Genomic DNA, 18,307 nt, shown 5'->3' with positions numbered 1-18,307 from the left:
ACACTTGACTGAGTGCGATAAAAAAAACTCAGCTCCGAATTCTCACAAAGTGTCAGCCGCTGTAAAGCTTTAATCGTTCATCGTGCCAAACACATTAGGAGCTCTTGTCATCAGAATCCCACCCCTGTCCCTTTGATTTGGTTCTTCTCTGTCTGCCTTTCTGCCAATTCTGTTTCAGCATCTACCTGATTTACCCAGCTTACAATTGGTGGGCATAGTAAGAGGTTTAACTGGGATGCATGGCTGACTGGAAACGTTTGACTCAGTTGACCAACTCGAAAAAGCCGAAAGTATACCATCTTTATTTTCAAGCATGTAAATCTGGGGTGCCCAGTGTTCAGCCCTTAGGCTATGGACAATCCGTGGAATGATTTTGTCTGGCCTCCAAATGTCCCCAAACCCAGTTCAAGAATCGTACAAATTTTGCACACCACCACATTGATGCAGAGGATACATAAATTATAAGTACAAAGTATTCATCTTTTATTCACCACACTTTTTGAGCTAATTCCAATTTATTCAGCAACTCTTATTCAAAGGTAAACTTGGGCCACCAAGTCATTAACCTTTGCTAAACACAGCAGGTGTTTTTCGAAGAGGGACTATGTCCTGCTATTGTTGCTGAGAAAAGTGAAACTTCTTTCTTGACCAAGAAAAACAAAACAAATAACTCCAAAAATGTAGGGCATTGTAGGACTATTGTTAATTCAGGCAAATTTGGAAGAATCTTTTTATGTTTTCATGTTTTAATTTATATTTAATGTCCAACAAAAGGCTATTATGTTCATTTTATTAAAATATTGCATTCAAGTCTATTGTTAAACAAGTAAAAATAAATAATTCACAATACATTTATTTAATTTGTTTGGATATGTATATCCTTTTTGTTTGAAAGTATGAAAGTACAACATTTAATGGAACAAATATTTGTCAACCCATACGCAGATCCTCCAAGTTCTTTTTACAATACAACCATTTACATCAAAAAACAACCAAATTCAAACATAAACAATTACACGACCTAATTCTTAGAAGAAAATAATACAGTTATTTTAAAATAATCAAGATAATTAAAAGAGAATTATTTGTTTAATAAAATATAATATAGATTTGCATTTGATTTATATTTTGGTGATTTTTCTTAAGAGAATTAACTCCATTGACCACTCTTCACATCTGACTGGGTCTTCACTGATAAATATCCAATACAAAGTATCAAAAAGTCATATAGCATTAACTTAAAATTATGAATTTACATTTAGGTTCAAGACATTTTTTTTTATTCCTTTATTTTTTCATTAAATCAAAAGTTACATTTTTGGAGAAACAGGGATGTTACCTAAAATCCAAAGTAAATCACAGATAACTTTTGTTAAGCAGTGTGCAATGAAAGACAACTTTCATATCTATTTGTTTTGTGGTTTTACTAAATGAATAGATTTAAAGGTTTTGGAAACAAATTTATGAACTTATTAAGTAATGATTTAAGGGGTCGCATTGTAATTAGGATTGAGTTGTTGTGAGATTCTGAGGGTATGAAAAATACCAGAGATTCATGATATGATGCTATTTACACAAAACAAATGTCTTGATATGTTTCCCCCTAAACAAAAAGTATAGTGGGTCTGAAATGTGTACACGCCCTGTTAATATATTGTAAAAATTATTCTGTACAATTTAACTGAAAACATCCAATATGTTATATGACATATATGAGATATAATATGAGATAAAAATAATAAAAAGCAAGGGGAGGGAGAACACATAGTGATCATATTCTTCAAACAGCCACAGAAAACAATATGGGAGAACACTTTAGCATAACTTTCTTTTTCTTTTTCACATTTCTGTGGTGCTATTGGCCTTCATTGACTGCATCCATACAGAAAACATGAAGAGAGAAAAAGGGGGAAGAAATGCATTAACAGTCTTCAACAGTTGGAAGGTTGCATTGGAGTAGCCTCTGCATATGAGGGTCTGATCCTGCCACTACACCACGAGACCTCCTGACATAACATTTTAAAAACCTGGTTCACCTCGAAACATGTAATACCTGTAACCGTTCCATGCCTATTTGTGTTTTACAAACATTAATGTACCAAAAAGTCTTGGTGGTGTTTAACTCGCTGGTGGTCTCTGAGTGAGTTTGAAACTTATTCTTAAAACAGAATGAAAATATTAACCTTCTAACCTAAGCTGTTTCTAACAGGAGCTGTTCATTATATCTCAGCAAGTAAAAAAAGTACTTAAAAAAACGACATGAAAGCCTCCTCCACTTCAAACTGTGCAGACCCTGAACCCCCAAGTCACCGACTGGAGTAAATGTTGATGATTTAACAGATAATTGCAGTCAGGCAGTGAATTAGTGTCTGTTTGAAGTGGAGGTGACAGAGCTGAAGATGCTGCTGAGGGTCAGAATTAACCACCTTGTACTGTGACATTACATCAGTAGGATGGCTGATCTGTAACAGGAGTGTGCAGCAGCTCCGTGAATAAACGGTGGGACTTTCAGCAGGAGCGCCTTAGTATGATTGCAACGCTGTCCTTGGGCATGGCATAAAAATCCCTTTTTCCAAGGCGGAATATCCAGAGCTATTCCTATATACTTCCTCCGCTTTTCCTACTTTCTGATATTTGTGTTCTTTTAATATTATTCATTCATTAATTCATTCATTTTTGTGTTTATATTTTTTTAAAGTTTTAAACTCTTGCCAACGTCTGAATTGCATTTTTCACTCAAATATTTAATAATTTCAAATGACCTTTTTGTAATATGCTTTGTTCTTCTAGGGTTTTACAAAAATTCATCATTTTAATGATCTGATTTTAATATATTGTGTAATTTCCTGCTAGGACATGTTCACTTTTGCAGAACTTTGTTTTAGAGGTGAATAAACTTTTACCCATTTGAGATAAGAAATATTTAGAGATGCAAAGAAAACATGTGTGTTTAAAGTGTAAAAATGTAAGAACAGCAGCGGGAGTGTCAGACACTGAAACATAGCCACATGAAGAATGTAGCACAGTGGGGCAGGCGGAACCAAAGGTCCTTTCCACAGAGGGAGTGATTAAGCCACTGCACAAAGCCCACAGGGGAGTGAAAGGCCAGAAAGGAGATCTCATTACCTATTATGCAGAGAAAGAGGAATTCTTGCCTAACCTAGCGTGGAAAACTTAAACAATATCATAACATTATTTAAAATCCCTCTGCTGAACTAACAGCTTTAAAGGAGAGGAGGGTGGACATTTGTTCTGAGGCTCTGTTTTCCTTTTTAGTAGCAGTCCTTAGGTGACAAAAAAAGGCAGAGAACAGCCTGTAGGAGTTCATGCACTTGCATGATAACATGCTCTGAGTTTCCACATTAGATTTGTCAACAACTGTAATCATTTAAAATACTTGACAATGATTACAGCTCACATAATTTCCTGGCATAATATAACCTGACAGATCTTGTTGAGGCAACAGTTTTATAATGTATGTTTGGCAAGAGATGATTCCTGCTTAAATCACAAACCCTTCTGGAGATTTCTGCGAGCAGGGTACAATATATGCATTCTGTCCTGCAGTCAGCAATGCCGAAGCACTGAAATCATCAGTGTACAGTTTCAACTTAAGTCCCACAGGTGGCAATAATGTTCTGCTCTATCAATTGCATCTTCAATGGTAAAGATGTTTCAAGGATTTCTTACTAAGAATTTGACACATTGTGTCCATCCTTGTAGACTGTGAACGCTACTCTTGTTGTATCATGCTTGTGGTTGTATTTGGACCAGATCCACACAAATAAAAGCACTTGCACCTGTCATCTACGTACCGATTGCAAGAAAAAGGACAATTTCTCAATATAAACAACTTATTTTTACCATTTTAGAACTTGTTTTTGTAGTGTTCGCTTGCATACTTGACAATCGGAAAAGTTCATGATGTCAGCCTTTTTTGCATGTGCCTACTTTGAGAATGGGACAGTTGTTGCCCACTAAGTCTGGCAAGTTCTATCCTAATCATGATGCCATTAATTATCTTGTTGAACTTGTTTTTTAACTCTCTGCAGATATCCACACACATTTTGACTCAAACAGACTACACCCTACTCTTTCTGGGTTTGCATTTTAGCATCCAGACTCTCAGCCAGCCTACCTGGTTGATGATGTAGATGCCGTAGTCAATCTTCTGCCGTCTGAGGATCGGGTGGAGGTAGTGGAGCCAGTACTTCAGGTGATTTTCTCTGTGACGGAACGGGATAATGATGGCAACCTACCAGACAAAGACAGAGGCCAGCTTTATGTTAGTTCCCGTGTGTTTTCTGTAACCTTCAGTGGACAAGATTTGCTCATCTCATGATGTGCCAATAAACACGAGAACTATCTGACAGAATCGGTGCTGGAAAACAATGAAAAGAGCTGGCTTTTAATCCATTCTGACCTTGTGTGCACAAGAAACAAACCTAAAATCACCATAGATAATTATTCGTATGGGTACATCCTACATCGTGGGTACATCGCAATAAAGAAAGGCTAATGAAGCAGTGAGAGAAGGTGGGTTAACCATCATCAATATTGATATTGCAATTTTTAATAATACAATAACTAGGTAAATTCTGAAGGCAACTGGTTGCAGTGAATTTTATTTAGAGGTATCAGATTAAGGGGGTCTGAATACATTTACACACCATACTTTTCCAATTTTTAATCATAAAAACATTGGAAAACCATGTTTCCTTTTCCTGTCATTTCACAGTTATGTAATACTTTGAGTTGGTCTGTCCCAACAAAATACCCTAAAACGTCTAGTTGTAGCTTGACAAAATGTTTTTGCAAGGTACCGTACAAGTAAAAATGTAGACACACATAAGAGAAGCAGCTCTAGGTTTTATCACATATTACTAGTACATACAGCACAAAAATATATATCTGGAGGTATCTCGGGGTACTACAATGTCAGCAATAAATACTGTTCTGTAAGTCATCACATTAGTGTTTTGGAACACCTTGGACTAACTGCCGTTCTCCTCGAACATTTATAATGGTCATATGGGGAGGAAACCACTTTTGTGCGGTGCTGCTGTTGTCAGGTGTGGGTGTGAATGCCCAGCAAAAGTGTACAAGATGGTGGCAAATGTCACACTAACAAAGAAATGCCAGGATGCATGTTTTCTCTGCAGAACATTGTGTTATAATTTAACTACCACATTTTTTTCTTTACCTGTTAGTAAGTGTTTAGGGCTGATCAATAAATGTTTATACATTCAGGTAACAATATTGTGGGTTAAAAGTTAAGACATCTCCTCAGCTTTTAATAGAGATGAGGGTCAGTATCTGGTGGAAACAGTATTTAGATCACTTAGTGATCAAAGATTACTGATTACATTTAATACTTGTAAAAGAATGGAAAATCATCATACATCATTGGATACTTGTTGTTTATACTTCTGCAAAAGATAAGACAGATAATATGTGGCTCCACACAGGCCTCTCCAGTCTCTCAGTTCCAGAATATGAGAACATGCTTGTTTCACTCTCCACTGCTTCAACTGTGTATTTTAATCATTATTGCATGGATTACACATAAGGATATAAGGATATTTATTGTAACATTTATGGAGTTAACTGTGAGCAGTTACTTGCATGGAATGCATGATAAGATCTCACCTTATTTTGACAGTTGGAAAGCATTTTATACCAAATGAAGGGTAATGCATTAAACCAAAGCATGTAGACTACAGTATACTGCCCTCTATTATTATCACACATTTGATCACAACATGTAGTCAGAGAAAATCTTGGTTTGGGTATTTTGTTACAAAGTCAATACACTGCTGATACAGTGATGGTGGACAGTTTTGTTAAAGATATTCTGTGGAGATATGTAGAGATATAAAAGCCGGTAAAGGACATATTTGAAATATGTTTTCACGACACATCTTGAGATACTAAGGTATTTGTCCAATTGTTTCCTGTAACGATTTGATTATCTCACAACCTAATGTTACCAAAGCATATTTAATCTAGATAATGGTTTAAAATATTTAGGTGTTGGAATTGGCATTGGAAATCTTGTTTCCTTGTGATACATACAGGGGTTGGACAAAGAAACTGAAACACCTGTCATTTTAGTGTGGGAGGTTTCATAGCTAAATTGGACCAGCCTGGTAGCCAGTCTTCATTGATTGCACATTGCACCAGTAAGAGTAGAGTGTGAAGGTTCAATTAGCAGGGTAAGAGCACAGTTTTGCTCAAAATATTGAAATGCACACAACATTATGGGTGACATACCAGAGTTCAAAAGAGGACAAATTGTTGGTGCACGTCTTGCTGGCGCATCTGTGACCAAGACAGCAAGTCTTTGTGATGTATCAAGAGCCACGGTATCCAGGATAATGTCAGCATACCACCAAGAAGGACGAACCACATCCAACAGGATTAACTGTGGACGCAAGAGGAAGCTGTCTGAAAGGGATGTTCGGGTGCTAACCTGGATTGTATCCAAAAAACATAAAACCACGGCTGCCCAAATCACAGCAGAATTAAATGTGCACCTCAACTCTCCTGTTTCCACCAGAACTGTCCGTCAGGAGCTCCTCAGGGTCAATATACACGGCCGGGCTGCTATTGCCAAACTTTTGGTCACTCATGCCAATGCCAAACGTCGGTTTCAATGGTGCAAGGAGCGCAAATCTTGGGCTGTGGACAATGTGAAACATGTAATGTTCTCTGATGAGTCCACCTTTACTGTTTTCCCCACATCCAGGAGAGTTACGGTGTGGAGAAGCCCCAAAGAAACGTACCACCCAGACTGTTGCATGCCCAGAGTGAAGCATGGGGGTGGATCAGTGATGGTTGGGGCTGCCATATCATGGCATTCCCTTGGCCCAATACTTGTGCTAGATGGGCGCAACACTGTCAAGGACTACCGAACCATTCTTGAGGACCATGTGCATCCAATGGTTCAAACATTGTATCCTGAAGGCGGTGCTGTGTATCAGGATGACAATGCACCAATACGCACAGCAAGACTGGTGAAAGATTGGTTTGATGAACATGAAAGTGAAGTTGAACATCTCCCATGGCCTGCACAGTCACCAGATCTAAATATTATTGAGCCACTTTGGGGTGTTTTGGAGGAGTGAGTCAGGAAACGTTTTCCTCCACCAGTATCACGTATTGACCTGGCCACTATCCTGCAAGAAGAATGGCTTAAAATCCCTCTGACCACTGTGCAGGACTTGTATATGTCATTCCCAAGACGAATTGACACTGTATTGGCTTCAAAAGGAGGCCCTACACCATACTAATAAATTATTGTGGTCTAAAACCAGGTGTTTCAGTTTCAATGTCCAACCCCTGTATATATATATATGTACATAGAACTCACTTAGAACTGCCTTAAAATGATAGATCAATGGATAGCGTCACTTAGAGGAGAAGCAAAGAGGCCCACATGGTGTACTTCTGGAGGAGCAACAGAGATCAAAAGCTCAGGTAGGAAAGGCTGAAAAACAAAACCACTATTAGTTACGTGCCTTCATAGCAGAGTGGAATGATCGTAAAATGATTGAAAGAAATCCAAAAGTATTATTATCTAAAGTTTGCCCCAATCCATGCAGGGGGGCACAGCCAACATGTTACTGAAATAGCTCTGGTCAGATAAGAGCAAAATTTAACTTTTAGCCCTTATCAAAAATATTCTGAAGGGAGGATAACTAAAGCCCTGAACACAGCATGCCCATTGTGAAAAGGGGTGGTGGCAGTAAAAAGCTGTGGGGATCCTTTTCTTTAACCAGACAGGGAAAGTGGTCAGAGATGATGGAGCTAAATACAGACAAGTGTGCATTACTACTACTGTGAGGAACTGTTTATAACAAAACAAGGATCTTCTCATAAAGCATGGTGTATTCCCAAAAGAAAATGAAGTTACAAAATGGTATAGGTATTTTGTACAGTAATAAAGGGTTTGAATGCCCCTTTTCCACAGAAAATATCAGCAGTGTAAAGAAAGTAGGTATAGACTGCTTATTGGACATATTTTATCTTATTGACATCTGTCAAAGGTTTTTATAAGGAAAGAGAGGGGTGGGGTGGATTCCGTCTGCAGGAGGACAAATTTAGGCTATTTTTAGGAAGGGAAAGTGTTTATTGGTAGCAAATTGGTAGCAAATCAACACATTTAACAGCAATCCAGAATGTTGCATCCATTAAATCCTGATATTTTAAGGAAATTGAAATAAACAAGATTTTTGGATTTGCCAATTTTTCAGATTTCATTACACCCCTGATGTCTTCAATGCATTTTTTAGTATCACAATAGAACATAATGAGTCTATTAAAACTTTATACATATTTTCCCTTTGTAAACAACAATTGAGCAATTTTAAAGTAAATAAAGCATAATGATTTTTAGAAATGTATTAATTTGAAAATTGTAATCATTTTAAAACAAACCAGCAAAGTACAAAGCCTGCAAAATGAAATCAGTTTTGACAAGATTGTAAGTTGGATTGTAGTTACCTAGTTTTTTCTGTCCATACAATGATTAAAAAAAAACATCTGTACTAAGCTTTCATTAGACATGTACAAAACGTGCAGAAAGACCAGCATCTACAGACCTTCCATCTCGGCCTGCAGTCAGGCTGCTTGTATCGGCCTCCCTCAGTGACGTTTGGGTTTTCTTTCTGCACTCGTTCCATCGTCATCTGGGAACTGAACTCTATCAGCAAACGCCCCACTGAAAACAACAAGAGGGGAAAAAAGGACGAGGGATGAGTTGGAAATGGGGAGGACAACAAAGAAAACTGTGGGTGAAAAAAGAAGAAAAAAGGAAATAAATGAGCAGAGCAAGAAATGCAACAGGGGACACAAGGGATTTTCGCAGAGAGGGAAAGACAGCTATTGTTTGAAAGAGACAAGCATCATAGGAAAGTATGCAGCTATAAGATATTCAAGAGATTCACTCATCAAAATGCAACATTTAATAAGATTGAAAACATGTTGTAAAAAAGCAGTTGATGTCAGCCAGAATAAAAACAACATGAAAAATAATTTGGCACCACAAAGCTTGCCAAAGCACCAGGTTCTATTCAAACTAAATTATCCATCATTTATTAGAGTTATTTGATAAAATATTATCTATGCATGTGTGTTTTCTTACAAAGCAGAGGTTGAACCCTCAAAGTTATATTCCATATTTCATGTATTTATTCACTCACAGATCACAAAAACATTAACTTACTCAATGGGAATAGGCAAAACAAACGACACCCTTATGTGCAGAAAGAAATAAAAAGGTTAAATTGTGACACCAGTCATTTTGATTAACAATCAGGCAATCTGCTTGACAATTCTTGATATTTTTAATGGTAATAGACTAAGTAAAATAAATGACACTGCCTTGCATCAATATTCATGACGCGTGAACATTTTCTTCTTTTGTCAAATTATGGCCACAAACTTCAGGTATTTCTACTGGATTTTTATGTGATAGACCAATGAAATATGACACATATGAAGTGGAAGGAAAATTCATGGCTTTAAGAATTTTACAAATACAGATTTGCTCTGTGTAGAACCACCTTTCCCAGCAATTACAGTTGCAGATCTCTACCAGCATTGCACATCTAAAGTTGGCCAGTTTTTCTTTGCAAAATAGATAAAGCTCAGTCAGCTTGAGCTTTGAGGGAATCAGTAAAGATCTGTTTTGTCACAAATCGTCATTGGATTTAGGTGTGAGCTTTAACTGGGCCATTCTAGCTCATGAACATGCTTTGGTGTAATTCTATGGCTAAATGTTTAGTGTTGTGTCCTGCTGGAAGGTTAACCCCAGTCTAAAATCCTCTGCAGATTTTCTTTCACTATTGCCCTGGATTTAGCTCCATCCATCTTTCCTTCAGCTTTGACCAGCTTTCCTGCCCCTGCTTAGGTAGAGCATCTCCTAAGCATGATGCTGTCTCTATGATGGTTCACCTTAGGTATGGTTTTTTTTTGCACTCATAAGCAGTGTTGGTTTCCTTCAACAGAATATTGTACATGTAGGCCAAGAAGTTTCACTTTTTCTTACGAGAGCATCTTCTTCCACAGGTTTGCTGTGTCTCTTACAAGGCTTGTGACAAACTGCAGAACAGAACTTTTGATGGGTTTCTTTCAACAAAGTTTTTCTATTTGCCACACTTTTAATTATTGGGAAACCACATTTTTCAGCCTGTGGTAACAATATTTACACACTATATATTATGGTGTAACTCAATGGTTTATGTAAATACATGCTGTTTCACCTCACCTCCATCAGGGCAGATCTATAATTCAGACTCCTTCATAAATCAATGCCCAGTTAAGTCCTAGTTCATTTAGAGAAGGTATCTGTAGGTAACTGTGGTTTCCATAATTGCAACTCAACAATTCTATAATTCGTGGATTAGTTTGTTGAGGAGCAAGTGCCGCTGTCATGTAGGCCCCTGCCCAGAATGCAAATGCACACCATACATTTCAGACTGTAATTTTTAAAAATTAAGAACATCTTATTTGTCTTTCCACAACTGTACAAGATATTGTCTTCTCCTACTACATAAAATTCTAGTAAAATACACTAAAGTTTGTAGTTGTAATTTGACAAAATAAAAAGAAGTCCAAAGGGGTATCAAGACTGCAAACGACAATGTTGGGTTCTAGAATTTTTTAACATTGAATAATACAGACATCAATAAAGGTACTTATAATGATGTAGTGATTATGTTAGCAAAGCTTTTTCTTCTGTGACAGAATACTGCATTTGTTGTCTAAAAAAAAAAGTGAAAATAAATATGTAAATACACAGACTCAAAGCATTAATGTTTCAATGAATTGGTCATAAAACCTTTATTGACTTCAAAGGTTTCCCAGTCAGCTGCTGGCACAAACAGTTATACTCCCTTCTGGACAATCAAAAACACAGCTTCTCACTGAAAAACAAATAACATTTGTAATTCATGACAGGCTTTTAAAGATGTGCACTATTGTTGCCCTGGGAGGGGCTACTGAAATACACCAATGAATTTGATGTCTTCATAACCTATTCTGTTACAGCCCCGATTTAATGTATTTCAATACTTTCGACTGTCTCAAACTGTGACCATAGAGTAGCCATCCTTTATCCTATCAGCAATACTCCATAGATTATCTATAGGGTTCTGTTATGATTTGGGGTTGTTTGGTTTTTGGTTCGGATTTTTTCTTATGTTTTTCCAGTTCAAGTTTTGAATCATGTTTCTGTTTATTTTCCTGGTCATGCTTTAGTTTTGTTGTCTTGTTTGTGTTTTGTCAAGTTTGGGTTTCGGATCTGGTTATGCTTTTGCTTCATGTTTTTTCTAGTTTCTGTTAGTTTGTGTTCAAGAGTCTCTGTTTTGCTCCAGCCACGTTTTGTTCTGTTAATTCGGATCACCTGCACCTATTAATCTGTCTTCTTGTTTCACCTGGTCACACTTCATAAATACACACCTGTTCTGTCAATTAGGGGGGAAACATTTCTCAGATCATGTCTTGTTTTTTGATCATGCCATGCCTGTCTCACCTGCCCGTTTGTTGTTTTGTTCCTGCCTCCTGTTGAGAGTGAGTTTTTGTTATTAAACCTTTTTCACTTACCATCATGCTGCCTGCTCGTCTGCATTCTGGGGTCCTATATCTGGCAAGCCTTAACAGGTTCAGGTCAGGGGAGTTTGTTGGCCAATCAAGAACAGTTCTACAGATTATCTGTAGAACTTTGGAGCACTGAGCAACAGTCCAGTTTTTTTTCTCCTCAGCCCAGGTGTAGAATTTGTCTGTGCCGACTCCAGTCTCAGTCCACTCCTTGTGAAGTTCCCCTAAATTCTTGAATGGATTTTGCTTGACAATCCTCTCAAGCCTGTTGTTATCCCTGTTGCTGGTGCACATTTTCCTACCACACTTTTTCCTTCCACTTTATATAAATATACCTGGATATAACACTCTGCGAACAACCATCGTCTTTAGCAAAGACCTTTTGTGACTTACCTTCCTTGTGGAGGGTGTTAATTATTGTCTTCTGGACATGTGTAAAGTCAGCAGTCTTCCCAATGATTGTGTAACCTACTGACCCTGACCCTGACTGAGGTTCAGGAAACCTTTGCAGGTGTTTTGAGTAAAAAGGCGGATTAGGGTGTGACACCTTGAGTTCCCAGTATGTAACTGTTTTACTATATTCACATTTTTTGAGAGATATTTCAGAATTTTGTAATTTTCATTATCTGTATGGTATAATGATCAAAATTACAAGAAATAAAGGCTTGAAATATTACATTCTATGTGTAATGAATCTATAATGTATCAGTTTCCCTTTTTATTCAATTTAAACATATATTGCGTATTAAAAGACTTATTTATTTATTCATTTATTTCAGACAATGATTTCAGACAATGACAAACAACAGTAAATAAATAAATCAATTTCAGAAATGCTTATAACAAACAAACAAATATCCAAATACCATACAAAGAAGTGTTTGGTAAACATTAAATTAAATTAAATTTCCAGTTCCAAATAAATTAAATTAACTTAAACACAAATAGAAACCAGTAAAATAAACAATTTCCAACAAGCAAACTTGTCAGTATATTTAACCTGAGATCTGACATTGATTATTAATTAATATAAATTGTCTGAAAAGGGGTATGAAGAAGTAAAACTTATTGTTCATACACCTTCTCCCCCTAATTGCACTTAAATTAACTTTGTGTAACCTTCCTAATTAACATCTATGTTTTTGATCCAGAATTCACAAACCAAAAACTAATAAATAAATATATATACACAATTATTTATATATCTACATATATATACATACATACACATACAGGTCCTTCTCAAAATATTAGCATATTGTGATAAAGTTCATTATTTTCCATAATGTCATGATGAAAATTTAACATTCATATATTTTAGATTCATTGCACACTAACTGAAATATTTCAGGTCTTTTATTGTCTTAATACGGATGATTTTGGCATACAGCTCATGAAAACCCAAAATTCCTATCTCACAAAATTAGCATATTTCATCCGACCAATAAAAGAAAAATGTTTTTAATACAAAAAACGTCAACTTTCAAATAATCATGTACAGTTATGCACTCAATACTTGGTCGGGAATCCTTTTGCAGAAATGACTGCTTCAATGCGGCGTGGCATGGAGGCAATCAGCCTGTGGCACTGCTGAGGTCTTATGGAGGCCCAGGATGCTTCGATAGTGGCCTTTAGCTCATCCAGAGTGTTGGGTCTTGAGTCTCTCAACGTTCTCTTCACAATATCCCACAGATTCTCTATGGGGTTCAGGTCAGGAGAGTTGGCAGGCCAATTGAGCACAGTGATACCATGGTCAGTAAACCATTTACCAGTGGTTTTGGCACTGTGAGCAGGTGCCAGGTCATGCTGAAAAATAAAATCTTCATCTCCATAAAGCTTTTCAGCAGATTGAAGCATGAAGTGCTCCAAAATTTCCTGATAGCTAGCTGCATTGACCCTGCCCTTGATAAAACACAGTGGACCAACACCAGCAGCTGACACGGCACCCCAGACCATCACTGACTGTGGGTACTTGACACTGGACTTCTGGCATTTTGGCATTTCCTTCTCCCCAGTCTTCCTCCAGATTCTGGCACCTTGATTTCCGAATGACTTGCAGAATTTGCTTTCATCCGAAAAAAGTACTTTGGACCACAACAGTCCAGTGCTGCTTCTCTGTAGCCCAGGTCAGGCGCTTCTGCCACTGTTTCTAGTTCAAAAGTGGCTTGACCTGGGGAATGCGGCACCTGTAGCCCATTTCCTGCACACGCCTGTGCACGGTGGCTCTGGATGTTTCTACTCCAGACTCAGTCCACTGCTTCCGCAGGTCCCCCAAGGTCTGGAATCGGCCCTTCTCCACAATCTTCCTCAGGGTCCGGTCACCTCTTCTCGTTGTGCAGCGTTTTCTGCCACACTTTTTCCTTCCCACAGACTTCCCACTGAGGTGCCTTGATACAGCACTCTGGGAACAGCCTATTCGTTCAGAAATTTCTTTCTGTGTCTTACCCTCTTGCTTGAGGGTGTCAATAGTGGCCTTCTGGACAGCAGTCAGGTCAGCAGTCTTACCCATGATTGGGGTTTTGAGTGATGAACCAGGCTGGGAGTTCTAAAGGCCTCAGGAATCTTTTGCAGGTGTTTAGAGTTAACTCGTTGATTCAGATGATTAGGTTCATAGCTCGTTTAGAGACCCTTTTAATGATATGCTAATTTTGTGAGATAGGAATTTTGGGTTTTCATGAGCTGTATGCCAAAATCATCCGTATTAAGACAATAAAAGACCTGAAATATTTCAGTTAGTGTGCAATGAATCTAAAATATATGAATGTTAAATTGTCATCATTACATTATGGAAAATAATGAACTTTATCACAATATGCTAATATTTTGAGAAGGACCTGTATACATACATGCATACATACACACACACATATATACACATACACACATACATATACCTATACACATATACATATGTACACATACATACAAACATGTACCTCCGCATATGTACATGTAACTGCACACATGCATACCTACACACACAGAAACACACCACACATTAGGCCTAAATCCACATTCACATTCTTGTATATCGGCACTTAGAGACCCTCCCCAAATCATCAGAGCCACAATCCAACACCACAGCTCCACCACCACCAGCTCCCCCCACCAATCCCAACCCCCCACCCCACAGCGCAAAGAGGCGGACAAGATCCCCAGGACCCCACTGAACTACCAAGCCGTCCACAAGAGTCCCCTGAACCCCGACCTGCCCCCCACCACCACGAGGCACAGAGCGAGGAGCAGCGAGAGAAGCCAGGCTGCAACAACTGCAGCGTCAGGCTGCAGCCACAGAGGACCAGAAGCAGAGAAGAGGGCCCAGCACCCCCATGCAAACACACAGCAGAAACACAGACACGCACACACACACACACACACACACACATACATACCGTGCTCAGATGAGATACCATTCACCTCACCTCTTCATCCCAGTACATGTTGAAAAACATCAGTTTTAGTCTTTTTTTAAACAGACTCATGCTTGGACATTGCTTCAGCTTTTTTTGAAGTTTATTCCAGACCTTCACACCACTGACTGAAATGCACATTCTCTTCATGGTGGTTCGAACCCTCAAGGTTCTGAAATTGAGATTTTCCCTATAGTCATAACCCCCCACTCTATCAGTGAACAGCTTTTGAATATTTTCTGGTAGTTGTTTATTTCTAGCTTTATACATCAGCTGAGCTGTTTGAAATTCTATCAGATCTGGGAGTTTGAGGAGGCAGGACTCTATAAATAGTATGTTAGTATGGTCGTGGAATCCTGCCTTATGAACCATTCTGATGGCCCTTTTTTGTAATGTGCATAACGGTCGCAGTGAGGTTTTATAGGTGTTGCCCCATATTTCCACACAATAGCTCAAGTAAGGTAATATAAGTGAACAATACAGAATATGAAGAGCATCATGATTTAGAAAATATTTAGCTTTGCTGAGAACAGCAATATTTCTGGATATTTTTGTTTGAATGTATTTTATATGAGGTCTCCAGCAAATCTTATTGTCTATCATTACTCCCAAAAACTTAATTTCCTTAACTCTCTCTACTGCTATATTATCTATTAGGATCTGAACATCTGTTCTTCTTCCGCAGTTTCCAAACAACATAAACTTGGTTTTATCCAAATTTAATGATAATTTGTTAATATCAAACCATATCTTAAGTTGACATAACTCTAAGTTGATTTCAGCCATAAGCTGATCCAAATTATCACCTGTACAAAAGATATTAGTATCATCTGCAAACAAAACAAATTTAAGTATTTTAGAAACTTTACAGATGTCATTAATGTAAATAATAAACAATTTTGGCCCCAGTACTGACCCCTGGGGAACACCACAAACAATGTCCAAGCATGCCATTGCTGTAGATCTTTGTGATCTGAATCCATACTGACTTTCAGAAAGCAGATTATGTGTATTAATGAATGTATCTAGTCTACTCACAAATAATTTCTCCAAAATTTTGGAAAACTGTGGAAGTAGAGAAACAGGCCTATAATTTGTGAAATGGTGTCTGTCCCCATTTTTATAGAGTGGAATAACTTTGGCAATTTTCATCTTTTCTGGAAATTTACCCGATTGAAGTGATAGATTACAGATATAAGTCAGAGGGTGGATAATTTCCTCAAATACCTTCTTGATTATTGTCATATCAATACCATCACAATCAGTTGACCTTTTGCTTTTACATTTATTGACAATATCTATAATTTCTTTTCCTCCCATCGCAGTGAGAAACATAGAATAAGGATTTCTACTGATTAATGTTTCATTCAGAGCTCCAGTTGTTGTAGGATCAGGGATTTTTTCTGCCAGTTTGGGTCCCACAGTCACAAACAATTTATTGAAATTATGAACAACGTCATTACTCTCCTCCAATTTGCCATCATTATCTATAAAAAACTGCGGAAAATTAATTTTTCCCGAGTTTTTCTTGATAATATTATTTAATACATTCCAAATCCCTTTGATGTTTATCTTATTTCTATCTAATATTTTACTGTAGTAATCCTGTTTAGCTAAACATAGAATAGCAGTTAACTTATTCTTATATTTCTTATATTTATTCTCCACCTCTAAGGATCTATACTTATGCTACCACTTATGCATACAAAAGTGCCACAAGATGTTCAATAAAGCTTCTCTTTTTTGTTTAACAGTGCAGCAGACGAGATGAACATGTACAGGGGTTGGACAATGAAACTGAAACACCTGTCATTTTAGTGTGGGAGGTTTCATGGCTAAATTGGACCAGCCTGGTAGCCAGTCTTCATTGATTGCACATTGCACCAGTAAGAGCAGAGTGTGAAGGTTCTATTAGCAGGGTAAGAGCACAGTTTTGCTCAAAATATTGAAATGCGCACAACATTATGGGTGACATACCAGAGTTCAAAAGAGGACAAATTGTTGGTGAACATCTTGCTGGCGCATCTGTGACCAGGACAGCAAGTCTTTGTGATGTATCAAGAGCCACGGTATCCAGGATAATGTCAGCATACCACTAAGAAGGACGAACCACATCCAACAGGATTAACTGTGGATGCAAGAGGAAGCTGTCTGAAAGGGATGTTCGGGTGCTAACCTGGATGGTATCCAAAAAACATAAAACCACGGTTGCCCAAATCACAGTAGAATTAAATGTGCACCTCAACTCTCCTGTTTCCACAAGAACTGTCCGTCGGGAGCTCCACAGGGTCAATATACACGGCCGGGCTGCTATTGCCAAACCTTTGGTCACTCATGCCAATGCCAAACGTCGGTTTCAATTAAACATGTATTGTTCTCTGATGAGTCCACCTTTACTGTTTTCCCCACATCTGGGAGAGTTACGGTGTGGAGAAACCCCAAAGAAACGTACCACCCAGACTGTTGCATGCCCAGAGTGAAGCATGGGGGTGGATCAGTGATGGTTGGGGCTGCCATATCATGGCATTCCCTTGGCCCAATACTTGTGCTAGATGGGTGCGTCACTGACAAGGACTACCGAACCATTCTTGAGGACCATGTGCATCCAATGGTTCAAACATTGTATCCTGAAGGTGGTGCCGTGTATCAGGATGACAATGCACCAATGCACACATTAAGACTGGTGAAAGATTGGTTTGATGAACATGAAAGTGAAGTTGAACATCTCCCATGGCCTGCACAGTCACCAGATCTAAATATTATTGAGCCACTTTGGGGTGTTTTGGAGGAGCGAGTCAGGAAACGTTTTCCTCCACCAGTATCACATAGTGACCTGGCCACTATCCTGCAAGAAGAATGGCTTAAAATCCCTCTGACCACGGTGCAGGACTTGTATATGTCATTCCCAAGACGAATTGATGCTGTATTGGCCACAAAAGGAGGCCCTACACCATACTAATAAATTATTGTGGTCAAAAACCAGGTGTTTCAGTTTCATTGTCCAACCCCTGTAGGAATGAAGCACACAGAAAAAGTCAATCCAGTTAGAATCAGCATGTCAGATTTGTGTTGAAAGCTTCAACCTATGGTTTTCAAGGTGCTGTGACCAGTGGCGACAAGGTTACATATTTATAACATGACTCCTTATCGCACCATTAGCGCCTAATGTAAGTACATGTAACAGAGGCCTTCTGACCCCTTCTGCTTCTATATGAACAGTCATGTCCCGCTTCACTTTTGTAGTCTTCCTACACAAGTGGCTTCAAATCATGTCAGAAATTATTCAAAAACATCAA

The 18,307-nt window shown here is 38.2% G+C and overlaps 1 protein-coding gene across 3 annotated transcripts in view; it reads right to left on the bottom strand.

Moving 5' to 3' along the window:
• Positions 1-18,307, bottom strand: part of b4galt2 (UDP-Gal:betaGlcNAc beta 1,4- galactosyltransferase, polypeptide 2) — a 266,605-nt gene that overhangs the window by 137,356 nt on the left and 110,942 nt on the right. For 2 of the 3 annotated variants that reach the window (XM_047367011.1, XM_047367012.1), the window contains exons 3-4: positions 8,604-8,722; positions 4,139-4,255 (exon numbers count right to left, since the gene is read on the bottom strand). In XM_047367011.1, coding sequence (XP_047222967.1) covers positions 4,139-4,255; positions 8,604-8,722 — 236 coding nt within the window. Of the gene's footprint in view, positions 1-4,138; positions 4,256-8,603; positions 8,790-18,307 lie in introns of all 3 variants that reach the window. The other variant, XM_047367013.1, reaches the window with a different exon arrangement.

The sequence above is a fragment of the Girardinichthys multiradiatus genome, chromosome 6 (assembly GCF_021462225.1).
Source record: "Girardinichthys multiradiatus isolate DD_20200921_A chromosome 6, DD_fGirMul_XY1, whole genome shotgun sequence".
Lineage (NCBI taxonomy): Eukaryota > Metazoa > Chordata > Actinopteri > Cyprinodontiformes > Goodeidae > Girardinichthys > Girardinichthys multiradiatus.
This window is presented reverse-complemented; position numbering and strand designations above follow the sequence as displayed.